The 25,789-nt window shown below is 40.9% G+C and overlaps 1 protein-coding gene across 5 annotated transcripts in view; it reads left to right on the top strand.

The window, feature by feature from the left end:
* TRERF1 (transcriptional regulating factor 1) overlaps nt 1-7,362 on the top strand; it is a 294,312-nt gene extending 286,950 nt beyond the window's left edge. For all 5 annotated transcript variants that reach the window (XM_043999734.1, XM_043999737.1, XM_043999736.1 and 2 more), the window contains 2 exons: nt 1,033-1,241; nt 6,853-7,362. In XM_043999734.1, coding sequence (XP_043855669.1) covers nt 1,033-1,241; nt 6,853-7,171 — 528 coding nt within the window. In that variant the 3' untranslated portion in view covers nt 7,172-7,362. The remainder of the gene's footprint in view (nt 1-1,032; nt 1,242-6,852) is intronic.
* The last annotated feature ends 18,427 nt before the right edge of the window (nt 7,363-25,789 follow it).

Raw genomic sequence — 25,789 nt, 5'->3', positions numbered from 1 at the left:
GTACAAAAATAAGAATCTTTGCCCTTAAGAGCTTATATATTTTTTTTCAATCAGTAAACATTTATTGAACACATATTATGAGCCAAGCACTATGTTAAGTGCTGGGAATACAAAAAGAGGCAAAAGACAGTCCTGGTTCTCAAGGAGCTTACAGTCTAATGTAGTAAAACAAAACACTAAATTCTTGTAACAAATATGCATAACAAAAGAAAACAAATTCCTGCATTGGCCAGATACAAAAATATGAATGTTTCATTCTGTACCCTAAGTATATCACATCTTTCAGGAAGTTGTATGGTTAAAAGAGCTTACAATTCTAATAGGAGGAGACAATGTTCATAGGAAAGCAATGGCCAAGGGGGATACTTTGGTGTGGAAGTTACAAGAATGGTTCATGGAGCTCTAGGGGAGTTGATTGACACATACCTCCCAGCAGCAATAATAGGGTGGGTTTGATCATGGTTCTAGAGCTAAACGCAGGGATGGTGGCAGAGGGAGAAGATGGACGGGTAATCGGGAATAAAATGAAGCATAGCTAGGTGACTTGCCTGAAATTGTTGGCCAGGTACAGTGCAGTCTCTGGAGGAGAGAATGAGGCTGATGACTTTGCACAGCCCTGCCTCACGTAAATCCAGGCCTCTAGGACACAAATTTCAAAGATATAATGGGTTAAGACCTCCCTGCCTTATGAGAAAATGGTCTGGGGGCTTGCATAAAATAATGGACATGAGGAGACACTGACCAGTGTAACCAGTAGGGTTCCAGGGCAGAATTTTAGAGAAGAAAGGTTTGAACCTCCAGGGTGCTGTCTCAGGTCCTGACAGAAAAGACCAAGAAGAAGGGAGCAGAGTCTCCTGACCCCCTACTGGACAAGAATATATTCCAGATCTGTCCAAAGCCTTGAGCTTAGTACTTGCTGATCTAAGGGTGTTCCTAGGAAACTGCATTTTCCTCCAGTGTTATCTATGACTTATCATTATTAACATTGTTTTCAAGATTGTAGATGTCATGTATGCTCCCTTTCTTACCCAGGTGTTCAGCTCTCGGCAGGCACTGAATGGCCACGCTCGCATCCACGGTGGTACAAACCAGGTGGCCAAAGCCCGGTGCTCGGGTCCCCCTGCAAAACAGAAACAAGGTGCCCAGAGTGGGTACTGTTCTGTGAAGAGCTCACCAGCTCACAGCACAACGAGTGGTGAGACCGACCCAACCACAGTCTTCCCCTGCAAGGAGTGTGGAAAGTAAGTAAGACCAGGATCGGCAGATTGAATCCTCTTGTTGGCTCTGGTCAATTCTCATTGCTCAGTAAGATGCTAGGTTAAGAAGGTGGATTTTCTGGGGGCAGCTAGGTGGTGCAGTAGATAAAGCACCGGCCCTGGATTCAGGAGGACCTGAGTTCAAATCTGGCCTTAGACACTTGACACTTACTAGCTATGTGACCCTGGGCAAGTCACTTAACCCTCATTGCCCCAGGGGGAAAAAGAAGAAGAAGAAGAAGAAGAAGAAGAAGAAGGTGGATGTTCTTCAGCCAGGAAAGAGGAAGACTGAATCAGATTCACACTTAAAGTCAGCAGATATTCTTTTAAAATTGTTTCTAAATCTTTTATGGATGCCATTTGTTGTTCCTTCACATTAATTTCTAGATATATCCTTCCCTCCCCATACCCAGCAGGCCATAAGGGCTAAGCATGGTACCTGGTGCATAGTAGGTGCTATGTAAATGTTTATTCCCTTGCCTACCTCTGTGTTAAAGGGAAGGAAGTTCCTTGTCTCAACTCTATTTCAGGGTCTTGTTTGGTCATTATAATTAGATACCATTCAGTTTTGTTCATTATCAACTAGCATTAATTATACATGGAGCATTGTGGTAGACTCAGAGAGAGAGAGAATGACTAATAAACTAGTTCTTGCTCTCAAGGAATTTTTTTTTTTTTTAGCAGGGCAATGGGGGTTAAGTGACTTGCCCAGGGTCACACAGCTAGTAAGTGTCTGAGGCCGGATTTGAACTCAGGTACTCCTGAATCCAGGGCCAGTGCTTTATCCACTGCGCCACCTAGCTGCCCCTCTCAAGGAATTTTTAATCTAATAGTGAAATAAAACTTGTAGATAGATGTTTGTTATAGAAGATAAGGCATCCTGATTGTAGAAGGCAAAAAGATTCTGGTTAGTACAGAAGAAAGCTCATTACTACTGACTAAGGAATCTAGGAAGACTTCCTGGAGGACCATAGGAAGGAGTTTGAGTTTGTCCTTAAAGGATTTTAGTGGGAAGCACTTAGAGTGATGGGATATACTTGGAAGAAATGGAGACAGAATATTCCAGGCATCAGGAATAATGTGAGCAGAGCATGCAGGAAGGAAAGGGCAGATCATGTTGAGGGGTCCAGCAAGGCATCCAGGATCTTTGAAGTTCGGGTGTAGCTTGAGTTGGATCAGTTTAGTCAGTGATAAGACTATAAACGTAGGGAGGCAACAGATTATTGAGGGCCTTGAATGCCAGACTGGGGATCATAGAGGAGTCAGGGGAACATGCAGCTCATATTTTCCAAGCACCCTAGCACTAGGTCCCACCCTGAGAAGAAGGTAGTTTGGGGACACATGAAAAAACACAGGCTATTTCTTTGTGGATAAACCCATGGTATTTGTTATACCCAAGAGATAGTGTCATTTAAGAATAGCAACAGACCACAGAGGGCTTTAGACAAGTTCAAATAGATAGTTTCATCATGAGTTATTAAGAGAGAGAGGTATGTTTGGGTCACATCCCTGACCTTTTGAGGTTGGTGCTGAAAAGAACAGTGAGCAGACATGTTCTTGAGCCAGATAGATTTTAAACCTGATCCTGGATGGCAATTTGGTGTTACATGTACCCTGGCAGGCAAGGGAGTCTCAGGGGATTTGGATTTGATTCCAAGAGTGGACCTCTTCAGAGAGGGAGTCAGAAGCAGCCAAACCTGACCCCAGATTTGGCGTGAGTGGGGAAAAAAGTCACAGGATGGGACTTGGGCTTTTTCTTTCCCATTCCATTTCCTTATCCGGCTCATTTTACAGATGAGAAACTGAGCCAAACAGGGTTAAGTGACTCACCCAGGGTACATAGCTGGAAAGTGTCTGAGGCCGGATTTGAATTCATGAAGATGAGTCTTCCTGATTCCAAGCCCGGTGCTCTATGTACTATGCCACCTGCCTGTCCCGGGGCATCTAGGTGGTGCAATGAATAGCACTGATATTGGAGTTACTAAGACCAGAGTTCAAATCCTGTCTAAGAAACTAGCTCTGAGACCTTGGGCAAGTCATTTAACCTCTGTCTGCCTCAGTTTTCTACTAAATAAGGATAATAATAGCACCTACCACCCACGCTTGTTTTGAGGATCAGATGTGATAATATTTGTAAAGTGCTTTGCAAACCTTAAAGCACTACATAAATGCTAGCTTTCATTATTAACTGTGTGGCATTCACTCTATAATGCATATTACTTTAAGAGACCAGATTTAATTCATCATCACTGCAGCAAAGCAACCTTTTTGTTATTGCTGCTATTCTCCTCTGTGCCTGAAACCTGAAAGATAAGGGGCAGGACTTAACTATGATATGTGTCTTTCTGTGACACAGTGAGGCCCATCAAAGAGGAATCTTTATCGAGTGACCTTGGTGCACTGGGAAGGACTTCCAGGTTTGGGCCAGTTTTTCTCTAAAAAGGGCAGGTGTCTTGATGGCTGGGGACATGTCATCTTTTCCTTTTGAAGTATTTCTTATAACTAAAACAACAACACCAACTACCATGGAGAGGTGGTTATGGTGTCAAGGGAAGAGAGTCAGTTTTGGAGTTGGGAAGACCTGGGTTCAAGTCCTGCTTCTGGTATATCCTAGCTCTATCACAAGAGAGAAGTTTCAATGCTTTGAGCAACTCTCCAAGATTGACAGGTTGTAGTCTGAGTTGTTGATATGTGTCAGTGGAGGGAATTTCCATACTAAGAGATTTCCCCACACCGTTAAACTCACAGGCCTGCCCCAAAGTTGGCAAAGTGCTTTTACCTTTGTTTTCTTGTTCAAGCTTTCCAAATCATTCTGTGAGGGAGGGTCTGTGGGTTTAATTTTCTCCATCCTACAGATGAGGAAACTGAGGCTCAAAAATTATGATGGTTATGTCACTAGTGAGTATCAGAGGTGGGAATGTGAACCCAAGTCTTCCTGACATCCAGTCCAGCACTCTGTCTGTCCACCCTAATGCTGTCAGTAAAGACAAATAATCAAATAAACATACAAAAACAAGGAATAAAATCTTACCTGAATCTCTTGGAATTTAGCAGAGTAGAGTCAAACAAATGAACAAATAATAAACAAAGAAATGCATTCTGTCTGAGTGCCTTTGTTTTTATTTTTTTAGATAAGTCCTTGGAGTCAGTGTCTTTACAGTTCTGGTGTTATTAACATCATATTAGATAGGTCTTACCACATTTTATTATATTCATATTTATCCTTTTTTAAAAAACAGCAGATATGCAGTGGCCTTGACTGGAATAAATCTCTCTTCTTTTTTCTCCTCTCAGCTCTTTTTATCCATTCAGATGAGGACAAAGGACAGTTTTAGTGACACAGTTTAAAAAAAAACAAAACGCATTTTTGACCTTGAAGTGGTTGTGTGCCCCCTCCCTCCATTTATTGTCTCTGACGTTATATTCTTACCACCATGTATCTTGAACACAAAACCAGCCCCCATCCCTCACCTGATTCCCAATGCGTTTTTTCATTATATTTTTTGTTCTTTATTTAGCATTCTATTTTTCCCAAATTACATGTAAAAACAATTTTTACCTTAAATCCCAACATGTTTTATTCCCTGCATGTCCACTGTTTTGGCTACAGGGAGAGAATGGAAAGAGGAAGGCCTAAGGAGAAGAGAATAAAAGTGGGGTGTGGGGGGAGGGGCACACTTCAGAGCTCAGAACTTTTAAGCACCTTCTTCTGCCTCCACAAAGGAGAACTTAGAGATTCTCCTCATCCCGTGAGGCAGCTGTGATGGGGTACCAAGAACCTTGGGTTCTAGACCCAGCTCTTCCAGTGACTACTTAAGTGCCCTTAGAAAAGCACAGAGTGGGCAGCTAGGTGGTGCAGTGGATAAAGCACTGGTCCTGGATTCAGGAGGACCTGAGTTCAAATCTGGCCTCAGACACTTGACACTTACTAGCTGTGTGACCCTAGGCAAGTCACTTAACCCTCATTGCCCTGCAAAAAAAGAAAAGAAAAGAAAAGAAAAGCACAGAGCCTCTCTGGATTTCAGTTTCCTGGTTGGTGAAGAGGAAGCAATTAAATTTCTAATACACCTCCCTTCAGCCCTAACACTTTAGGATTCCAAGAGTCTAAGGCAACACTGAGTATTGGGAAAATCTAATCTAAAAACAAAAAAAATTTTAAAGAGTTTTATTGATTGTTCTTCTTTTTACCTCACTGTCATTTCTAAATTAATTTCCTCCCCAACTCTTATTGGCTAATTCTCTTATAACAAAGAGGAAAACAATTCACTGACTACACGCAGAGCACAGGGAGAATGGTACAGTGAAAAGAACATAGGATCTGGAGTCTGTAGGCTACAGGTTCAAATTCCACTTCTGATCTTTACAAAGCTAAAAGAGACCCCAGAGTCTCCAACATATACTCTAGCTTCCTCATTTTATGTAGGAGGAAACCAAAGTCCAGGGAGGTGCTTTGCCCAAGGTCATGAAGGTCGGATGTAAGTATATAGGTCCTCTGATTCCCCAGCCAGTGTGTTTTCTTTTTCTTTTTCTTTTTTTTTTGGTGAGGCAATTGGGGTTAAGTGACTTGCCCAGAGTCACACAGCTAGTAAGTGTTAAGTGTCTGAGGCCGGATTTGAACTCAGGTACTCCTGAATCCAGGGCCGGTGCTTTATCCACTGTGCCATCTAGCTGCCCCCAGTGTGTTTTCTACTACACCATGTGGGTCAGTTAACCTTCCTGGGCCCTCTGAGGTTCCATTCCATCTCTAGATCTATGACCCTATAATGGATGTGGTATTCTCACAATTCCTCCTGCCTGGAGAATGACTGGACAAGTTACAGTACATGATTATGATGGAATACTATTATGCTATAAGAAATAGTGGTGGGCACACCCCCCAAAAAAGTGGGGGAAATGGTTTCAGAAAAATCTGGGAAGACTGATATGAACTGATGCAAAGTGAAGTGAGCACAACCAAGAGAATATTGTACATAGTAACAGTGAAAGGCTCAGCTACTATAATCAATACTGTAATCCAAGACAATTCCAAAGGACCTATTTTGAAAACTGCTGCCCACCTCCAGAGAGAGAATTGATGAACTCTGGGTACAGATTGAAGTATACTTTTTTACTTGTTTTATTTCTCTCCTTCCCCTGCTTTTTTTTTTTTTTGGTAACATAGCTATGTTATGTGGAAATATATTTTGCATGACTTTGTGTATAATTGACATCATATTGCTTGCCTTCTTAATGGTTGGGGAAGGCACTAGAGGGAGGGGGAGAATTTGGAACTCAAAATTTTTAAAAAATGAATGTTAAGACATAAAGTATAGGGGCAGCTAGGTGTTGCACTGGCCCTGGATTCAGGAGTACCTGAGTTCAAATCCAGCCTCAGACACTTGACACTTACTAGCTGTGTGACCCTGGGCAAGTCACTTAACCCCCATTGCCCCGCAAAAAAAAAAAAAAAAAAGCTAAAAACTAAAAACATAAAGTATAATAATAATTTTTTTTAAATAGTCCTCCTTCTCTCCTGAGAAGAGGGAGATATGGAAAAGCCTAATCTCTTTGTGAACCTCATGAGTCTATCTTTGTGTCTCTTACGTTATTATCATAGGGTATTTTTCAAGATCAAAAGCCGAAACGCCCACATGAAGACACACAGGCAACAGGAGGAGCAACAGAGGCAAAAAGCCCAGAAAGCTGCAGTTGCTGCCGAAATGGCAGCTGCTATTGAGAGGACTACTGGGCCAGTGGGACCTGGGTTGATTCCCCTGGACCATCTGAGTTTAATAAAACATGTGGAGGATATTGACATTCTCGGTGATGATGTCGTCCAGGAGTTGGGAGGTGTCATGGAAGAGACTGAGGTTGTGGATACAGACCTCTTCTTGGATGATGACACCACTCTACTGCAGGGTGACACCGAACTGTAAAAAACCCAATGTCCCTAAGAGATGATTCAAGCCCTTGGCTCTCATCCTCAACGGTCAGGAATCCGTGACTGCCTGCATTATTTGCAACCATTTAAAACTACCTGTTTTACAAAGGAGTTCCTTTTATTCAGGTCCAAAAAAAACAAAAGAAAAAGAAAAATCTTTATTTTTTTTCCTTTTTTAAAAAAAAATTTGGGGGGTGGGTGGGAGGGAAATAAATAATTGGCAAAAATATCTTTAAGAAATGTTTCATCTGGGCTATGTTCTCATGACTTCACTCCTGACAGCTACTGAAAGGTGGGCCTAATGTTTCCTTCTCCATTTCCCCCCAGATGTTACATGGGAAAGATCTCAAGTCTCAGGCTTCAAGTTCACATTTTACCCAAAGCTTCGCACGGCCCTGGAGGGCACTACCGATTTAGGTTGGGGACTCAGGCTTTTCCAGGCAGTGCAAGAGTCTATATTCCATTGTCCTATTGCATCTTTGCAACTGGAGGCAGTGGTTAGTAAATTGGGCAAAATGGTCCCTTTTCTCTCATTGTTCCTTCACATACACATCCTTGGATAAGATAAGCCAATGTGAATGAAGGTCCACCTTCATGCTGCCTTTCTTGTAAATGGTGGTTCTCTTTACAGGAATCAAAGTGCTATGTATTCTCAGGCTTCTCTCCATCAGGGTTCTTAATGTAAGGTAGTAATTTACCATTCCCCCAGGTGGGAGAACAGAGCTGATGCTCCTGTGGGTGGATCCCGCTTGGGATTAAAATGCTGGTTGTTAAGAGGGCCACATTGGGTGACCCTGACCTCACTGGCGACAGCTTCTGTGGTGTTAGAGAGGGTGAGGGGGATCCCAGGTTACATGCCTACTAGAAGCAAGGTATACTGATATATAGCAGGGTGAGAGTGCTTCCATTTGTAGGGAGGGAGAGAGAATGGTGGACTTCCTAAGGTAAGGAGTTGTCTTAGGAAACAGGCTTTTCTTTGTAGAACAAGGTAACTGATAGGAGGTTCATATTCCTTTTAGTACCACTGTTCATACTCAACAGGGGAGCCCAAAAGAAGACCTTGTGCCATTTAGAAGTACTGTGAAAACTCATTAGGATTTAGCTTGGACTCACAGATGCTGGACTGAAGTTTACCTCTGCACTAACTAGGGGATGGGGAGGGGGTTTGCCAAGCCAACTGGTGATGATAAACAAGGGAAATGTTGAACAAAGAAGGCCCGTGGTGATGTTCTAGCATTCAGAGCCGGAATATGCTTAGTATGAACGATTTACTAAAGTAACTCTCGGGGTTCTCTCAAGACACAGCTGGGCTCCCCCTTCCCTTGACCCTGACAGTGTTACTGTGCATACTTGAAAGTAATCAATCTTCAATTCTTTTACAAGTAGTTTATATAGCTCAGATACTTTTCTACTTTGGACAAGACAAACCGTCTTCCACTATACTCGGGGAAACTAGGGAGGTTCCAGGGTTGGGACCCAATCTGGTAGGGAACAGTGTTCTCACAGACAACCACTGTAAAGGGAATGCCGTGTGACTTTCTAAAACTTTCTGGAGGCTTCTGGCTTTCTTTCTCCCCACCTGTCTTCTCTCATTCTCTGTCTCTGAGTTCCTTGTGCTGATCCAGAGTGACATACCCCCATCAATGGCTTGGCATCGGACAGGATTAAAGGAGTGGGGGAGGGGTGGGTTTCAGGAGAGAAGGGCTTGGCCACTTTTTGCATTGGCCTTTCAACAACCCCCCCCCCCACTCCCCTCAAGCATCTCTCCAGGTAAGAAAGGCCAGCCAGTGTCCACAGTCACACAAGCAGCTTGCCCTCACTCTGGGCTTATGCACAAAAGCCTCAGAGCAGAATGATAAGAATAATTATAAGCAAATGAACAAATAAGCCTCGTTTCAATCAATTGTGCTTTAAAAAAAAATGGAATTTCCTAGTTTCCCTCTCCCTCTGCTTAAAATATATATGTATAGTTGTAAGTCAATCAATCCATTGCCATTTCAGATGGGTTTTGAGGCCTCAGATTTCATGCATCTTTTAAATGAACTTTTTTTTTTGCACGTGTTGAGGGGGTTTCTGGCCGTTTTCCCCATGTTGTGAAACCATTACAGAACTAATAGACCTAGGTCTTTCCATATCATGGGTGTCATGACCAACTGGTACCTCCAGGCCAGTCATGCACCTGTATGAATGCCCCAGGTTTAGCAGAATGGTTCAGGGCGGGGAGGGGGACCCTGTTTCTGGGTCCAAGCTCACAGCAATCTCTGGGATCTGAAAGTCTGTCAAACCTAAAAACATACAGAGTTTATAAAGACAGTGAGTGCATTTAGAGGATGACCCACATGTCATTAAAGAAACAAAACTCAGAAGGCACAATTTTATTTAACTTGCCACTTATTTCCACTTAATGCTATTGATGTTAAATAACCAAAGAATTCTCCCTTCACAGATAGATGGGTCCAGTTCCTAAATTCGTATTTCCTGATCATTTATACATAAAAGAGTCAAATTCATATTAAAAGAATGCACTTACCTTTCTACTTTTACTTTTCATTAAGAAAAAAAAATTCTGCCTGCATCAATATCTTGTTTTGGCTTCTTCCTCCAAAAAACAAACAAAAAAACCCAACAAAAAACTCCAACCACTTTTCACTTTTAACGGTTAATGTCTTCAACACAGTTGATGTTTACTCAGATGTTTTCACTAGTGAATCTAGTCCTCTTTGAGAAAGCTTGTACAGAAAAAGTTAACATATATTTTATGGAAAATAAAAAGCCCATCTTATTTTCAGATATATTTAACTGCTGTTATATTTTATTAGCAGAAGGGTGTAAATATTTTCTAGGAGTTCTATTGTAAAGAAGAGTATTTTTGAAAAAAAAGTTTAATGTATTAAAAAGGAAAACAACGTTTTAAAGCTGTGGTTACGTTTAGTTCCTGTTATTACTTCCTGATGTTTTCTCAATGGCTCGCTTGCATGCCTTCTCCTTGCTGGATGTAATTTATTCAGGTTTGTGCCATTTGGGAGTTTGATTTCATGATCTTTGCTGTGTTCGGCTGTATTTTCCCAGCATGCAGTATACTTGGTACATTGCCAAAGCGCTTTGTATGACATATTCATAGTATTTCCTTTTGTGATGTGTTGTGTTTGTATGTGTGTGTGGTGTTTTTTTTTAAAGAAAGAAAAAATAAAGAATTTTATGTCGCATTTCAGCCAAAATGGAACAGTGTTTTCTAGTGAATTTTATAATTACATTTTGCTAAAGATGTTCCTTGGTATTTTTTTCTGTTTTTGTTAAGGCAAGCCAAGATTTTTTTAAACGGACATGGGTGGTTGTTTTTTATTTTTTAAAGGTTGAGGTTGAAAAGCAAAGTTATATAAAAACATTATATGTAACAAATAAAGATGTTTTATAGACTGATCCTTTTAAAAGGTGCATTCCTTAAAAGGTAGGAGTTCTAGATTTTTTTTTAACCTAGAAACAGGTTTTTGCAATTTAAAAGAAATGATCATAATATTTTTGGGGATATAACAGATAACTCCTCAACATAGTCATGGATGTGTGTGTGTGTGTGTGTGTGTGTGTGTGTGTGTGTGAGATATTGATGGATTTTAAGAGAGAAACCCCAAACCATCTAGGTCCTATTAGTAACCTTCACCAAATATACATTTATATGGGTGGGTAGGGGAGAGCATGGGGGGTTCTATTCTTATTTGTATTAGCTACCTGGCAAATGGCTCAAGCATGGTAATATTATTGGACTATTGGAAAGAAATTTTTTTGTTATTCAGTCATTTTTCAGTAGTGTTTGACTTTTCATGACCCCAATTGGGGTTTTTTTTGGCAAAGATACTAGAGTTGTTTGCCATTTCTTTCTCCAACTCATTTTACAGATGAGGAAACGGAGGCAAACAGGGTTAAGTGACTTGCTCAGGGTCACACAGCTAGTAAGTGCCTGAGGCTAGATTTGAACTCGAGGAGATGAATGAGTCTTCCTGACTCCAGGTCCAGTGTGCTAACCAGTGTGCCACCTAGCTAGAGAGAAACTTAGGGCACAACAAACAACTTGAACTATATCAAGCAACCCTATGTGGCTCATGTGTATCAGTGGAAGCACATGGAGCATCCTGGCTAGATGAGGAAGGATCATTCTAGCTGCAACCAGGTAAACATCTGGAAAATGCCCTGGATGTTCTGAAAACAAAAGGTATCCTTCCCCTGGAAATGTGTCTTTCTCAGGTTCAGGAACCTCATCTTGGAAAAGGACAAGATCTAAGTCAGTAGTTCTCAAATTTTTTTGTTTCAGAAAGCCCTTTACACTTTAAAAAATTATAGCTCTCAGTATTTATTGCATTAGAAATTAAAACACATTTAAAAAATACTCATACATTAACATAGGTATCATTTTTATGAAAAATAACTTTTTGCCAAAACGAAAAAAATGAGAAGAGTAGCATTGTTTTCTTTTCTTTTTTTTTTTTTTTACAAATCTCTTCAATCTCTAACTTAATAGAAGACAGCTGAATCCTCATTCAATCTGCTAGGATGTTATTTTAGTTGAAGTCTGTGAAGAAAAGCCGGCCTCACACAGCTATCTAGTTGGAAAACAGAGGAATATTTTATGGGATAAATAACATCTTAGTATTATGATGAAAACAGTTCTGACTTTATTACGACCCCCTGGAAAGGGCTCAGGGACCCTTAGGAATTGCTCTTCTAGTCTGGCTAATGGAGACGGGGAAGAACAAGAGGAAGTAACAATAGGAAAGTTCTGAGGGTATGAAAAGTCTACAGCTGGGTAGCTACCCTGGTGAGCAGCTCAGTGAGGAAGGCCCGAGGTCAAATATAACCCCAGCCACCTATTAGATAGGTGACCCAGGGCAAGTCACTTCATGTCTCAATCTCAGTTTTCCTGACTGTAAAATGAGGACAATAATAGCACCTGCCTACCAGGGTTGTTACAAGGATAAAATGAGATCATATTTGCAAAGTGCTGTGCAATTCTTAAAATGCCATATAATGGCTTCTTCTCTTCTCCTCCTCTTCCTTCTCCTACTCCTCATTTTTATGATTATTATTATGATTATTGATAATCCCACCCTACTCTGACCTGATTAAGCCTCATCTTGAATGTTGTATTAAGTTTAGGACATTACAATTTGTCCAGAGGCAGCCAACCAGGATGGTGAAAGGCTTCTAGTCTAGGTCATATTCAATTTAACTCAAAAATTTATTGAGCACCTACTGTGTGTCAGGCACCCCAGGGATACAACAAGAGGCAAAAAGATGGTCCCTGCCCACAAGGAGCTTATAATCTGAATGGGGGAGGGGGAAACAGCATGCAAATATAATATACAACTCAAGCTAATCAAGCTATAAATACAGGATAAAAAGGAAATGATTAACAGGAGGCACTAGAATTGAGAGGGGTTGGGGAGGGGTTCCTGTAGGAGGTGGAATTTTAGTTGGGATCAGTTGAAGGAATAGAACATATTTAGGCTAGAAAAGGGAAAACTCAGGGAAGACTATAGCTGTCTTTAAGTGTTTGAATGTCTATTGGGACAGCTAGGTGGTACGATGGATAGGTCACTGGACTAAGAGTCAGGAAGATATGAGTTCAAATTCAATCTCAGACACTAGCTGTGTGACCCTGGGCAAGTTGCTTAACCCCTTTTTATCTCAATATGTCATCTGTAAAATGGAGACACACTGGAGATGGAAATAGCAAACCTCACCAGTATCTTTTTTAAGAAAATCCCAGTAGAGTCAGACATGACTGACAACAATAACAATGAGAAGGGAATTAGATGTGTTCTGTATGAACCCAAAAGGCAGAAACAGGAGTAATGAGTGGAAATTACAAAGGAGTAGACTTTAGGCTTTAAGTCAGAGAAAAGTTCCTAACCATTAGAATTGTTCAAAAGTAATGAGCTGCCTCGAGAGACAGTAGAATCCCCCTCCTCGATAGTCTTCAAGCAAAGACTGGATGATCACTTATAAGAAAGGTTACAATAGGGATTTCCTTCCAACTTTCAAATTCTGATTTTTTCTTCTTTTTCTGTGAGTTGGGCCCACTCATCTAAAGGATACCATCTTTCTCCTCCAGTAGAATCACAAAAAAAGATGTCATAGATGAGAAAAGAACCCCAAAGCCTTCTACGTAATGATGCACAGAACTTTGTCATCATTGTAACTTCTGCTCCTTAGACAAAAAACTTTACAAAATATGTATAACCTGTATCAGATTGCTTACCATCTCAGGGAGAGGGAAGGGAAGGAGATGGAGGGAGAAAGAGAATTTGGAACTCAAAATTTTTAAAAAAAAGAATGTTAAAATTTGGTTTTATGTGTAATTGGGGGGAAAATAAAATACTGTTTTGAAAAAACCTTGGCAAAGTACTCTTTTTGGATTCTATTCTACCTCCCAAATGCCCTCACTGTTCCCTAGGGAGTTCTGGGGGACCAACCTCTCTTTTTCTTTCTTTTTTTTTTGTGGGGCAATGGGATTAAGTGACTTTCCCAGGGTCACACAGCTAGTAAGTGTCAAGTGTCTGAGGTCGGATTTGAACTCAGGTCCTCCTGAATCCAGGGCTGGTGCTTTATCCACTGTGCCACCTAACTGCCCCACAACCTCTCCTTTCTGCCCTCACCACTAGAGCAGTTTCTTGTATATTGTAGCCAATCCTATACAGAAGTGACTTCTTGTCATCATCATATCACCCTTTAATACCCAGTTGTCTAGGGTGAAGGAAAATGGGGTTCAGTTTCCTCCTCTGTAAAATGAGGGGGTTGGTCTATATAGCAAGGTCTCAATTAGTATGAATGATGAATCCCTTGAAGTGATCACATGCATTTGTATTTACACAATTTGAAACAACAATTATGTAAGATGTGGTAATTGGTTACAATCCAATGGAAATGTGTGAAATTCACATTAATGCAGCCACTGCATTAATCAGGACCTAGCTGTATTTCTTATTGCCCCTTCATAAAATCATATGCTAGAAAAGACCTTAAAGATCACATAGCTCAACTTTCTCATTTTACAGATGAGGAAACTAAGGCTCCAGAAAGGAACATTACTTGACCCCAATCACATAGGTCATATGTAGCAGAACCAGACCTTGGATGTAAGTCTTCTGTCTCCAAATTCATCATACTATTGCTCCAAGCTAGCTTTGGAAAAGAATAACCGATATGTATATGTAATAGGGTTCAGAGTATCCCCCGATCACCCGACAAGGCAGCTTCATGGGACACACCAAGGACCAGTTGCTTGGAGAAGGCATTCTGTTCTTCTCCTACTAAGTAGAAGGAAGCAGCCTCTTTCTATTGGCTAGTAGTGGGATCATGCCGCATCTTTCAAAACTGTCATAATGGGACATACTCCCTTTTTCCCATGAAGTCCAGAAAGTAAAGGTTCTACTGACCTATAGCAGGTGTACCATTAAGCAAATGGATGGAAGGGCAAAGGGCTACCTTCTCCTCCTTCCTTTTAGGCCCCATGGCCTGAAGAGATGGATTTGGGGGTTTTGTTCTTATCTGTTTCATTTGTCTTCTTCAGGCTGAGGTACAGGCATGGTGAGGCCTCAGGAGCAGACAATATATGCAATGTGAGAAGTAGTCTAGGGGGACACCACCAAGTTTGCAAAGGGATTTGCTTAAATTATCTTGTTTGAGCCTCATTCCAGTCTTGGGAGGTCTTAGTATTCTCACTTTAGATACGCAACACTCTTTCCCTGGGTTATCATCTCCTCACCAGCTTGAGTTGGAAGAGGGTAGAATAAATCAAGGCCTCTCACTGAAGAAGTTGGAATGAAGGTGTCTTGAGTTGGAGGAATTTGAAAATAAGCAGACATGATCAGTTTCTTCCACTCAGTTCAATCCCTTTCTTTGGCAGCAAATGCCTCTCCAAATGAATGATTATGTGGTAACCCAAGAATCCTCACTAGGAGGAGAAGAGGAAACCCACACACAAGATTTACATATCCAAAGCAAATTTATTAAAGAATATTCTTTACAGCTGGCTAGAGAGAGAAGTAAGATCTTGTTGGTCTTCAAATCTGTGTCCAGATTGGGGGGGGGGGGCAGGGTATGATTTGGCAGTCCCCTACATAGCCATGGTGTAGCAACTCCAAAAATGCCTGCCTTCCTTCTTTCCTTCCTTCCTTCCTTCCTTCCTTCCTTCCTTCCTTCCTTCCTTCCTTCCTTCCTTCCTTCCTTCCTTCCTTCCTTCCTTCCTTCCTTCCTTCCTTCCTTCCTTCCTTCCTTCCTTCCTTCCCTCCTTCCTTCCTTCCCTCCTTCCTTCCTTCTCTCCTCCTTCCTTCCTTCCTTCCTTCCTTCCTTCCTTCCTTCCTTCCTTCCTTCCTTCCTTCCTTCCTTCCTTCCTTCCTTCCTTCCTTCCTTCCTTCCTTCCTTCCTTCCTTCCTCCCTCCCTCCCTTCCTTCCTACCACCTGTCTCTGACATACATTAGAAATGGTCCCTCCTTTTCTGGAGTTCCAGGTTGGTGATTAGTAGGGAACAAATTATCTGTTACCTCTGCTTCCAGCTCTATACCATAAGATCCTTGATACCAGAAATTGATTGAAGGAGATGAGGCAAGAGGGAATGAAATGTCCCTTGATTTACTTATGGTTAGCTAACATGGAGGTTGGGGGGGGGGTCATATTTATGATGCCTGGGGGAAACATTCCTATGAAGCTATTATTAGGAAAAGAGCTTGGTTTTTTTACTTGTTTTAGCATGAAAGCAAAAATCAAGGAATAATTAATAAATACTTATGGAAAGCATGTTAATTATTTGGCAAGTGCCAAGAGAATGACCTCAAATAAAAATCAAAGAGCTCATAGGATACCTTAGGGGTCTTTTCTTTGGGATTCTATATGAAAAATGTTCATTCAGATTCCATAGCAGAGGGGGAACAATCTTTACCTATATGAAAATCCTAACAAAGGGGAAAGCACTATATAAATGTGTATATGCTTTTATATACATATATATATATATATATATATGTGTGTGTGTGTGTGTGTATATTCTATAGCAAGCAATGTAAATTCTTTTACATTTCTCAGAGTGAGGAAAGATAGCACTTGCAATTACCAAATTCTAAAAATTACATCCTTACCTCCTCCTCCTCTTCCTGCTCCTCATTATCATTATCATCATCACCACCACCAAGAGATATAAAGTGTTAGAGATCAGTACTGTCAAAAGCATTGATAAAGCTAAAGATTAGTTGACCCTGGCACAGGTTCAATGTACTCTGTAGGTCTGAACTTGTAAAACTATTTCTCACAAGCCCCCACTGGTGCACTTAACTTTAAGAGTCAGCCAGTTGGAGCAGCTGGATGGTGCAGTGGATAAAGCACCAGCCCTGGATTCAGGAGGACCTGAGTTCAAATCTGACCTCAGACACTTGACACTTACTAGCTGTGTGACCCTGGGCAAGTCACTTAACCCTAATTGCCCTGCAAAAAAAAGAGTCAGCCAGTGGACAGTTAACTTAAAACAAAGGCATTAACTGAGTTGGCATAACACAAACACTAGTAACAAAACATTCTCTCCTTAAACAGAGGATAAAATTTCCCACAACTATATAACACATCAGTGGGAAGGTTGTGCACACACACACACACAGTGTATTCTAGTAGAGAGGCACATACTTTGGAAGCCCAGGTGACTAAAGCTACTCACACCTCTGGTACCATAGGGCACAGATGTCCTTTGCTTTTCTGTGGTTTCCTCATATTACCTCCCCCTACATATAGCATTTCTACTATACTGATTGCTTAACTAAACTTACTCTGTCTGTTCCTTTCTGAAGCTCAACTCCCAGTGGCCAGGGCTGAGTATATTATAAACTCACAAAACTAGTCATTTCCTGTTTGATAGTCAAAGGATATAAATAAACAGTTTTCAGAGAAAGAAATCAAAGCTATCAAATGCCACATGAAAAAGTGATGTAAATCACTAATAATTAGAAAAATGCAAAGTAAAACAACTGAAAGGTACCACCTCACATCCATCAGATTGCTAAGAGTACAGAAAAGAAAAATGACAAATGCTGGAAGGGATGTGGGAAATGAGGTACACTAATGTACTGTTTGTGGAGCTGTGAACTAGTTCATCCATTTTGGAAAGCAATTTGGCACTATACTCCAAAGGTTATTAAACTGTGCATACTCAAAACCCATCAACATTGCTATACCCCAAGGAGATCAAAGAAAGAAGAAAAGGAACCATATATACAAAAATAGTTATAGTAGTTCTTTTTATGGTAGCAAAGAATTGAAAATGGAAGGGATGCTTATCAACTGGGGAGTCACAACAAATTGTATTATATGATAGAATTATATAATGCTGTAAGAAATAATTAAAGGGATAGTTTCAGAAAAACCTGGGAAGAAAAATAAACTGATGCAAAGTGAAGTTAGCAGAACCAGGAGAACAATCTACACAGCAACAGCAATATTGTAAAGATAATCAACTTTGAAAGATTTAATAACTCTGATGAATACAATGATCTACCACAATTCCAAAGGACTCATAATGAAATATGCTATCCACCTCCAGATAAAGAAGGGATGGACTCAGAGTACAGATTAAAGCTATTTTTCCTCTTCTTTTCCTTCCTTCTTTCCCTTTCTTTTCTTTCTTCCCTTCCCTTCCTTCTTTCCTTCCTTCCTTCCTTCCTTGGCTAATTTGGAAATTTGTTTTATATGACTATACATATTTGTATGTTTTTCTTTACTTCTTAGTGAGTAGAGGAGGAGGGAGAGGAGGGAGAGAATTTAAAACTGGAAATAAGAATAAAAACTAAACAATTTATTAAAAATAAAAATGGGGGGGAACCCTCACAATGCTTCTCTGTTACATTGCCTTGATTGACTGATCCAGTTCCCTACTGAATATCTTATTTCCTCCTAGGTGATAAACTCTGATGCAAGACATAATGGCCAATAGGAGATGAAAAGAGAACTCACCTCTCCTACAACTTACCTTCCCAACTCCAAGCCTATCTATCACGCCAACTGGAAGAGGAACTGATGCTTATATGTTAATTTTAAGTTGATTATAAAGTTCTTTGCTTTTTGAAAAATAAAGTTAAAAGATAAAAATTATAAGGCCAGGGCTGCTAGGTGGTGCAGTGGATAAAGCACTGGCCCTGGATTCAGGAGGACCTGAGTTCAGGTCTGGCCTCACACACTTGACACTTACTAGCTGTGTGACCCTGGGCAAGTCACTCATTGCCCCACCAAAAAAAAAAAATTATAAGGCATTACTATAGTCGATTCCAATTCTACAGAAGTCCTACTATAATATCTTATTATGATATGGAAGTGAACCTTCTTTCTTGAAGGCTATAATAATAGATTACAAGCTCTGATTGATTTTTCCACATGGGAAAGGATGACCATACAGACCTATAAACAGATTGTGTCTGCCTTCCAAAGACTAATCTAGCTAATACAGAGAGACTCTTCAGCAGTAATCTGTCCATTTCACGATGAACTTTTTGACTATGGAACAAAGAAAAATACAAAATATCCCTCAATTCTATAGGGCCTTCTGTTTCTTCAGTGACAGTCTCCTGGCTTCCTTTTATTGCCTTCCTTCTGTGGATTATCTCCTTATCCCCTATATATCTTGTTTGGACACAGTTATTTGCATGTTGTATCTACTAGTAGACAGTGAGTTCCTTAAGGGCAGGATCCGTCTTTTGCCTTTCTTCTTAATCCCAGTGCTTAGTACAGTGCTAGACACATAGTAGGTGCTTCATAAATGCTTATTGACTGATTGGAGGAAAGAAGGACAAAGGGTGCTAAGAATAAGTTTTTATACAATCTGCAAATATAAGCTTAGCTTTGTGCATTCTAAATGTGAGATTCTTGTCCAATAACCAATGGGTACACCTACTATTGGAAGTGCTAAGTTAGCTACATCTTGGCATTTTTTATATACATGAAACCAGAAAACAAAAGGAAATGCAGATAAACAGAAGGATGGCACAGAGGTTCTCTTTGGAGACAAAAATAAAGAAGTTGGGAGAGTTTGCTTTATTGTGCTTCTAAAGGCAACAAGAACTATAATATCATGGGATATTCACTCATCTCCTATTGTAAGTACTTATGATAGGTATTGGCAAAAAACTTTAAGACACTCCACATTCAATCAACGTGCACTTTATAATACTGACTGACTTCATGGCAAAGGAAGGTTTGGGGGAGAATAGCAGAAAAACATGGTTGAGAAAGAAATGAGAGAGGACAAATGCTTTCAGACTGGAAAGAAGCTTCACATTCACACACATAAAATTTTCTGTAAGAGGGTTGGAAGGCACTAGACATAATGAGGACTGAATAGTATTATTCCCCCTGCCAAAAAAACCCACATTTTAATGATTATATCTTGACCAGAAGTAACTGATAACTAACACGAGAGTCACTTCTGAATCAATTGTCAAGTTGTTGGACTCCTATGAGGGCAGAGTTGGAGAGTGAGAAGGAGGGGGAAGGGGGGGAGGAGGAGGAGGAGGAAGAGGAGGAAGGGGAAGAGGAGGAAGAGAATTTATTAAGCACATATGCAAAACTGTAGACATAAATATAAGGAAGCAAAACTGACTTTAATGAGTTTACATTCTAATAGGAAGACAACATATAAAGGGAAGCTGAAAGAGGCTGGTGGCAATGTTACATTGAGCAGGTGGGTAAGTGGCCTAGGGGTCTGGACCATGGAAAGATAAGGCAAAAACTCACTTGGCAGAGCTGAGAGACGTAAGGGTAGGGTACCGCTGGAGGGGACTTTAGAGAGAATATGTACTCCTTGAGAGTATGGACTACAAATCCCTCCAAATCCCTTCAAATAATGCCATAAGAGAGTATGGACTATATTTTTTAATATCTGTATCTTCATTGCCCAGAAGAGTCTGGTATGTAGTAGGCATTCAATAAATGCATGCTGTTTGGTTAGAGTTTATCTAGTCCAACCCACTCATTTTACAGATGAAGAAACTGAGGCCTAGATAGGGGGAGTGAGTTGTCCAAGGTTACATAGCTGGTAATCAGCAGATCCCGGATTAAATTCCTGGGGTCCTGCCTCACAATGCAGTGCTCTTTCCACCACACCAAACTATTACATATTATTGTTGGGAAGGGGGATAGGTAGGAAGGAGGTCTTGGATACCATCAATTTCTATCTTATTCTGCAAATGCGGAATGGTTAAAAGAGGTTTTATCAGTCCTTTCCAGATTTCATTTATAACTTACTCCCATACTCCCTGACCTCAGAAAATGGAAAGTTATGATGGATGAGGGTATGATACCTTGTAGGTGTCACCTTCTGTGATCTTATTTTTACCCTTCCTGCACAAGATCTGTCCTTCTGAGATCTGAAGAGCAGGTGTTACCTACTTCTGCAACCTCTGCTGGTCCAAGTTTTTCTTTTTCCCTGAAATGTTTCTTTCCTGAAGATGTCAAAAGGATGAGCATCATTTTGGTGGCTGAATTACCTGAGTCATTTTTAATGAAAGGCAGCTGCCAAAAGTATTTTTATGTTGTTCTCTTGTGGGACATTTAAAAATAAAGAGAGTTGCCTGCTTCATAGGAAACATTCCTGGGAGAAATGTAACATGGATGGGGAATGAGTTTATAGTGGTAATTGTTGCTCTATGCAATTTTCTGGGGTATAACCTCTCCTTTCCACACATCCAGGTCCAACGCCAACCCCTGGTGATTACTGCCCCCAACCTCCAGTGACCATTCCACTGAACCATCAGGTTCTAGATTTCACCTGGCTATCAGTCAGAGAGCAAATATCCTCTTTACAGGAGTATGGATGGCTAATCACAACCATGAAGTAAGGAGTATGAGGTGATTCTGGTGAACTGAAAATTCCATTCCAGCATTGACCAAAAAAAAAAAAAAAATAAATGCCAAACATACATTATGTCAAAGGACATAAACAAGGGATTTTCAAATGAAGAAATCTAAGAAACAAAATAATTAGAGAATTTCAAATTAAAGCAACTATGAAGTTCTACCTCACACCCATCAGATTAGCAAAGATGACAAAAAAAGAAAATGGCAAAGATTGGAGGGACTGAGGGAAAAAGGGTACATTGATGCACTGTGTGGAACTCTGAATCTGTTTGGTCTATCTGTAAATCATTTTGGAACTGTATCCCTAAAGTCACCAAATTGTGCATACCCTCTGACCCAGCAATACTACTAATGTGCCTATACCCCAAAGAAACAAAAGAAGCAAGGGGCCCATATATACAAAACTATCTATAGCAACCCATTTTTTTGTGGTGGCAAAGAACTGGGCAGTAAGGTGGTACCCATCATTTGGGGAAGAGCTGAACAAATTAAATGAATGGAGAGGGGTAATATTTTGTTATAAGAAATGATGAGGGGCACCTAGGTGGCGCAGTGGATAGAGCACCGGCCCTGGAGTCAGGAGTACCTGAGTTCAAATCCGGCCTCAGACACTTAACACACACTTACTAGCTGTGTGACCCTGGGCAAGCCACTTAACCCCAATTGTCTCACTAAAAAAAAAAAAAAAAGAAAGAAAGAAATGTTGAAAGAGATGGCTTTAGAGGAACCCAGGAAGATTTCCATGAATTGATACAGAGGCAAATAAGAAGAGCCAGGAAAATAATTTATACAATGTCACCAACATTGTAAAGACAAACAGCTTTTAAAGTCTTGAGGACCCTAGTCAATTCAATGACCAACCACAATTCCAAAGGACCAATGAGAGGCTATAGACTCAAGGTACAGAATTAGACATATATTTTTAGACAGAACCAGAGAGGGAAATGATTTACTTAACAATATGCATTTGTTACAAAGCTCCCTCCCCATCTTTTAATGGGGAAGGGGAAGTTGGGAGAGAGATAATAAATTGTTGTTGTTGTTCACTAGTTTCAGTCACGTTTGATGCTTTGTGACCCCATTTGAGGTTCTCTTGGCAAAGATACCAGAGAGTTTTGCCATTTCCTTCTCCAGCTCATTTTACAGATGAGGAAACTGAAGCAAAGAGGGTGAAGTGACTTGCCCAGGGTCACACAGCCAATAAGTGTCTGAGGCTGGATTTTAATGCAGGTCTTCCTGATTCCAGATTTAGCCCTCTGTCCACTGCGCCACCTAGTGCTTAATTTTTTAAAAAGTAAAATACAAGCCAGGCACAGACCTTATGCATGAGAGGGCACCAGCTGGGAGTCAAACCAACATATATTTAATTTTTAAGTGGATAAGTAATCCTTTCTGCTTACTTGAAATTGGAAAAGAGATTATAATTTCAATGGGCTGGAGTCAAAAGAAGTTATACTTATTGTTGGATATGATAATATTTTATATCAAAGACTAGATGATATTGAAGGAGAGCTGAAAGAACTATTGGGCAGAGAGCTGAGAGATCCAGGCAGGCAACTCCTGTCTACATCATGTATAAGATAGAAAGGAGAATAAGGTACCTGTGGAAAGAGATATTTGTTGATAGCTCAGGGCTGGAGTTCCATCTAGTGGTCAAAGTTGAGATTGCACTATGCAAGACTAAATTCCCTGCCCCAGTCGCCTTTTCAGCTCTCCTGCAGATGTGAAGCAGGAGCTCTTGTGGAGAGAAGCACCCCCGCCTCCACAATTCTATTTTATATAATACGTTGAATCCTAGAGGATGAAATCAGTTAATGAATCAGCATTTATTAGATACTTACTATGTGCCAATCAACACACATTTATAATGATTATTTATCATATTATTATTTATTATGTACCAGTCATTGTGCTAAAGGATGCGAAGAAAGGCAAAACCAGTCATTTCCCTTGAGATGCTCACATTCTAATGGAGGAGAGAACACGTGAATAACTAGATATCTATCAGATATATAAGGATTAGATAGAAGATTATCTCAGAGGAGAAAGAGGCAAGGTGGTGCAGAGTAGATCGTCAGAAAGACCTGAGTTCCAATCCAGCCTCAGATATTTACTAGCTGTATTACCCTGGGCAAATCACTTAACTGCTGCTTGCCTCAGTTTCCTCATCTGGAAAATGGGGATAATAATAGCATGTATCTCCCATACGTGTTGTGAGGATCAAATGAGGACATTTATAAAAGTGCTATATAAATCCTAGTTATTACTGACAACTGAGGGGACAGGGAAACACCTCTTGTAGAAAGTAGGATTAAACCTCAGTCTTGTAGGAAGGAAGTCAGAGTATTAATGAGATGGAGTAGATGGAGAAGAACATTCCAGGTTTAGGAAGGTGGTCAGTACAAAGCCACAGAGACGAGAAGTGGATTGTCCTGTTTGAGGATCTGCAAGTAAGCCAGTGTAGCTAGACTGCAAAACACATGGAGGGAATAAAGAGTAAAAAGACTGTCAGTATAGGAAGGAGTCAGAGTGGTGACTTTCCCAAGGTCACATGGTGAAATAACAGCAGAGCCAGAACTAGGACCAAGGTTTCCAGTTTCCAGCTGTAGCTCTTGCCATGACACCATGATCTATGAATGAGTATGAAAAAGAAACTTCTTTTCCTCTTGTGCTTTTGAGTGTGGTGGGCCATCCTGGATTGGTCATTCCCTGAGTCCTGTAAAAAAATTTTAACTATAACTTGCTAATCTGAAAAATTATATCTAGCTGAAAAATTATAACTGGCTTGTAAGTCCCATCTGGGTCGCCATTCAATGTAAAAAATATTTTGACTAACTGGGCCCTAATCTATGAACTCTTGGCTGGCTATCTGACTACTTTTAATTAAGTATGGGCTGTTTATAAATTCCCACAACTGCTTCTCCCAAAGATTAAAAAAGATTAGGAAGCCTCTTACAATTTACGTAAATACAGGGTTTATTGATAAGGAACAAATTTAGAAATGAACTTAGAAAAACACGAAATAAGACCTGACTGCATTTTAAACTTTCTTTCCTGCTGTTGCTGCCACTTGCACTTACAACCCCGAGCTGCATCTCCTTCCTCTGTCTGGCCCTTTCACTGTCAGCCGCTTAGGCGCCCCGGGTCTCCTTTCTCTCTCTAGCTATCCGGAGCTTCTTCTACTACATCCCCCTTTCACTACCCCTGCTCCTGAATATAAATCCTTTCTCACCGGATCCTAGTGCCAGACCACACCCATGTGCACCAAGCTCATTTGTATCATGCCCAGGGTTCAAGGGAGCCATGCTCCCCCCTCCCCACACACACCCTGGGCTCCTATCTCCGGGGTATATTCCCTCAGGGTGGAGGGAGCTGGGGCTTTCCCCAGCTGTCCAGCCAGGTCAGCAGTCCCTGAAGGCTCCAAGTCCCACAGGGCTTGTCAGCTCAGCCACTGAAGTGGAGGGGAAGGGGTGCCAGCCCGCCTCAGAGAAAAACCCTGAGAGCCGGGGGCTAATTTTAGCAGCCCACAGTCCCTTAGATTCCTACACTGACACCCTGCCCCCCTGGATCTCTGAGGTCCTAAGAGCTGGATATTTCAGACTCTTTATTATGTCTCAGAACAGACTTTGGAGCCCTTGGGTGCCTGAGATGTCTGGCTCACTGTTGTCACTGCTGTTCTACAGGGATTCCAAAGTCCCTGCTATGTGTTTCTGAGAATTTTCTGTGGGTTTTCTGACCACTCTGAGGCTTTCCTAGAGAGGCCTCCATTCTTGCTACCTCTGGAGTGCCTTGTCATCTCCACGTGTCTCTGGCCCATCTATGGTCATCACTCTGCAAGGCTACTGGCTTCTTTGCCTGTGCTGTTGCTAGGTCTGATGGTGGCCCCCTTTCTTCTTGCCCCTCCATTTCTGGTTGACTTCTTGTGTAGTTCTGGGCTGGGAAAAGTCACTTTATCTAGTCTTTTCATTAGATTTAAAAATGTATTATTCAGTCTGGAATAAATTTTAGGCTTTTACTTGAGTAGTTATGTGGAAATTAGGTGATCTGCCTCTTGCGTACAATTCTATTTGCAGCATTTAACACAATACTTAGTAAGAACTTAATAAATGCTTTTCAATTTATTTCTTTGCAAACGATACAAAGTTACCAAACAAAGGTGCCCTTGCTTTATATAATAGCTATGGATTGAGCAGGAAGAAAAAAGTCTCGAGTCTTAGACCCTAGACCCAAAGTCCTGAGTTTACAAATGTAGCAAGAAGAACTGGGGCCACCAACATACCTAGCAGCAGTGCAGGCAAAGAAGCCAGGTACCTTCCAGAGTGACTATCACAGATAGGTCAGAGACACATGGAGACTGCAAAGCACTCCATCCAGAGGCAGCAAGATTGGCAGCCTTCCCAGGAAAACCCCACGGTGGTCAGAAAACCCAAGAATGGTCAGAAACTCATACCAGGGACTTTGAAATCCCTGGAGAGCAGCCATGACCACAACACTTGAACCAGGACATCTCAGGCACCCAAGGGTTTTGAAGTCCCTGTCACTCTGTTCTGAGACATAATAAAGAGTCTGAAATATGCTACAATGTAAGCTTTGGGCTTATATTTGGTTTACATTTTGGTCTGCCAATCCATATTCACACTCATGTGTTGAATGTCCAGAGCTCCATTACCTACTTTTTGTCCCCTCAGAGTCTGGGGGTAGTCCTAAGGGGTTGAGAGTGTGTTTCTTTTTC

The sequence above is a fragment of the Dromiciops gliroides genome, chromosome 4 (assembly GCF_019393635.1).
Source record: "Dromiciops gliroides isolate mDroGli1 chromosome 4, mDroGli1.pri, whole genome shotgun sequence".
NCBI classification, from domain to species: domain Eukaryota; kingdom Metazoa; phylum Chordata; class Mammalia; order Microbiotheria; family Microbiotheriidae; genus Dromiciops; species Dromiciops gliroides.
Note: the sequence above shows the minus strand (reverse complement) of the source record. Positions and strands in the feature narration are given on the sequence as shown.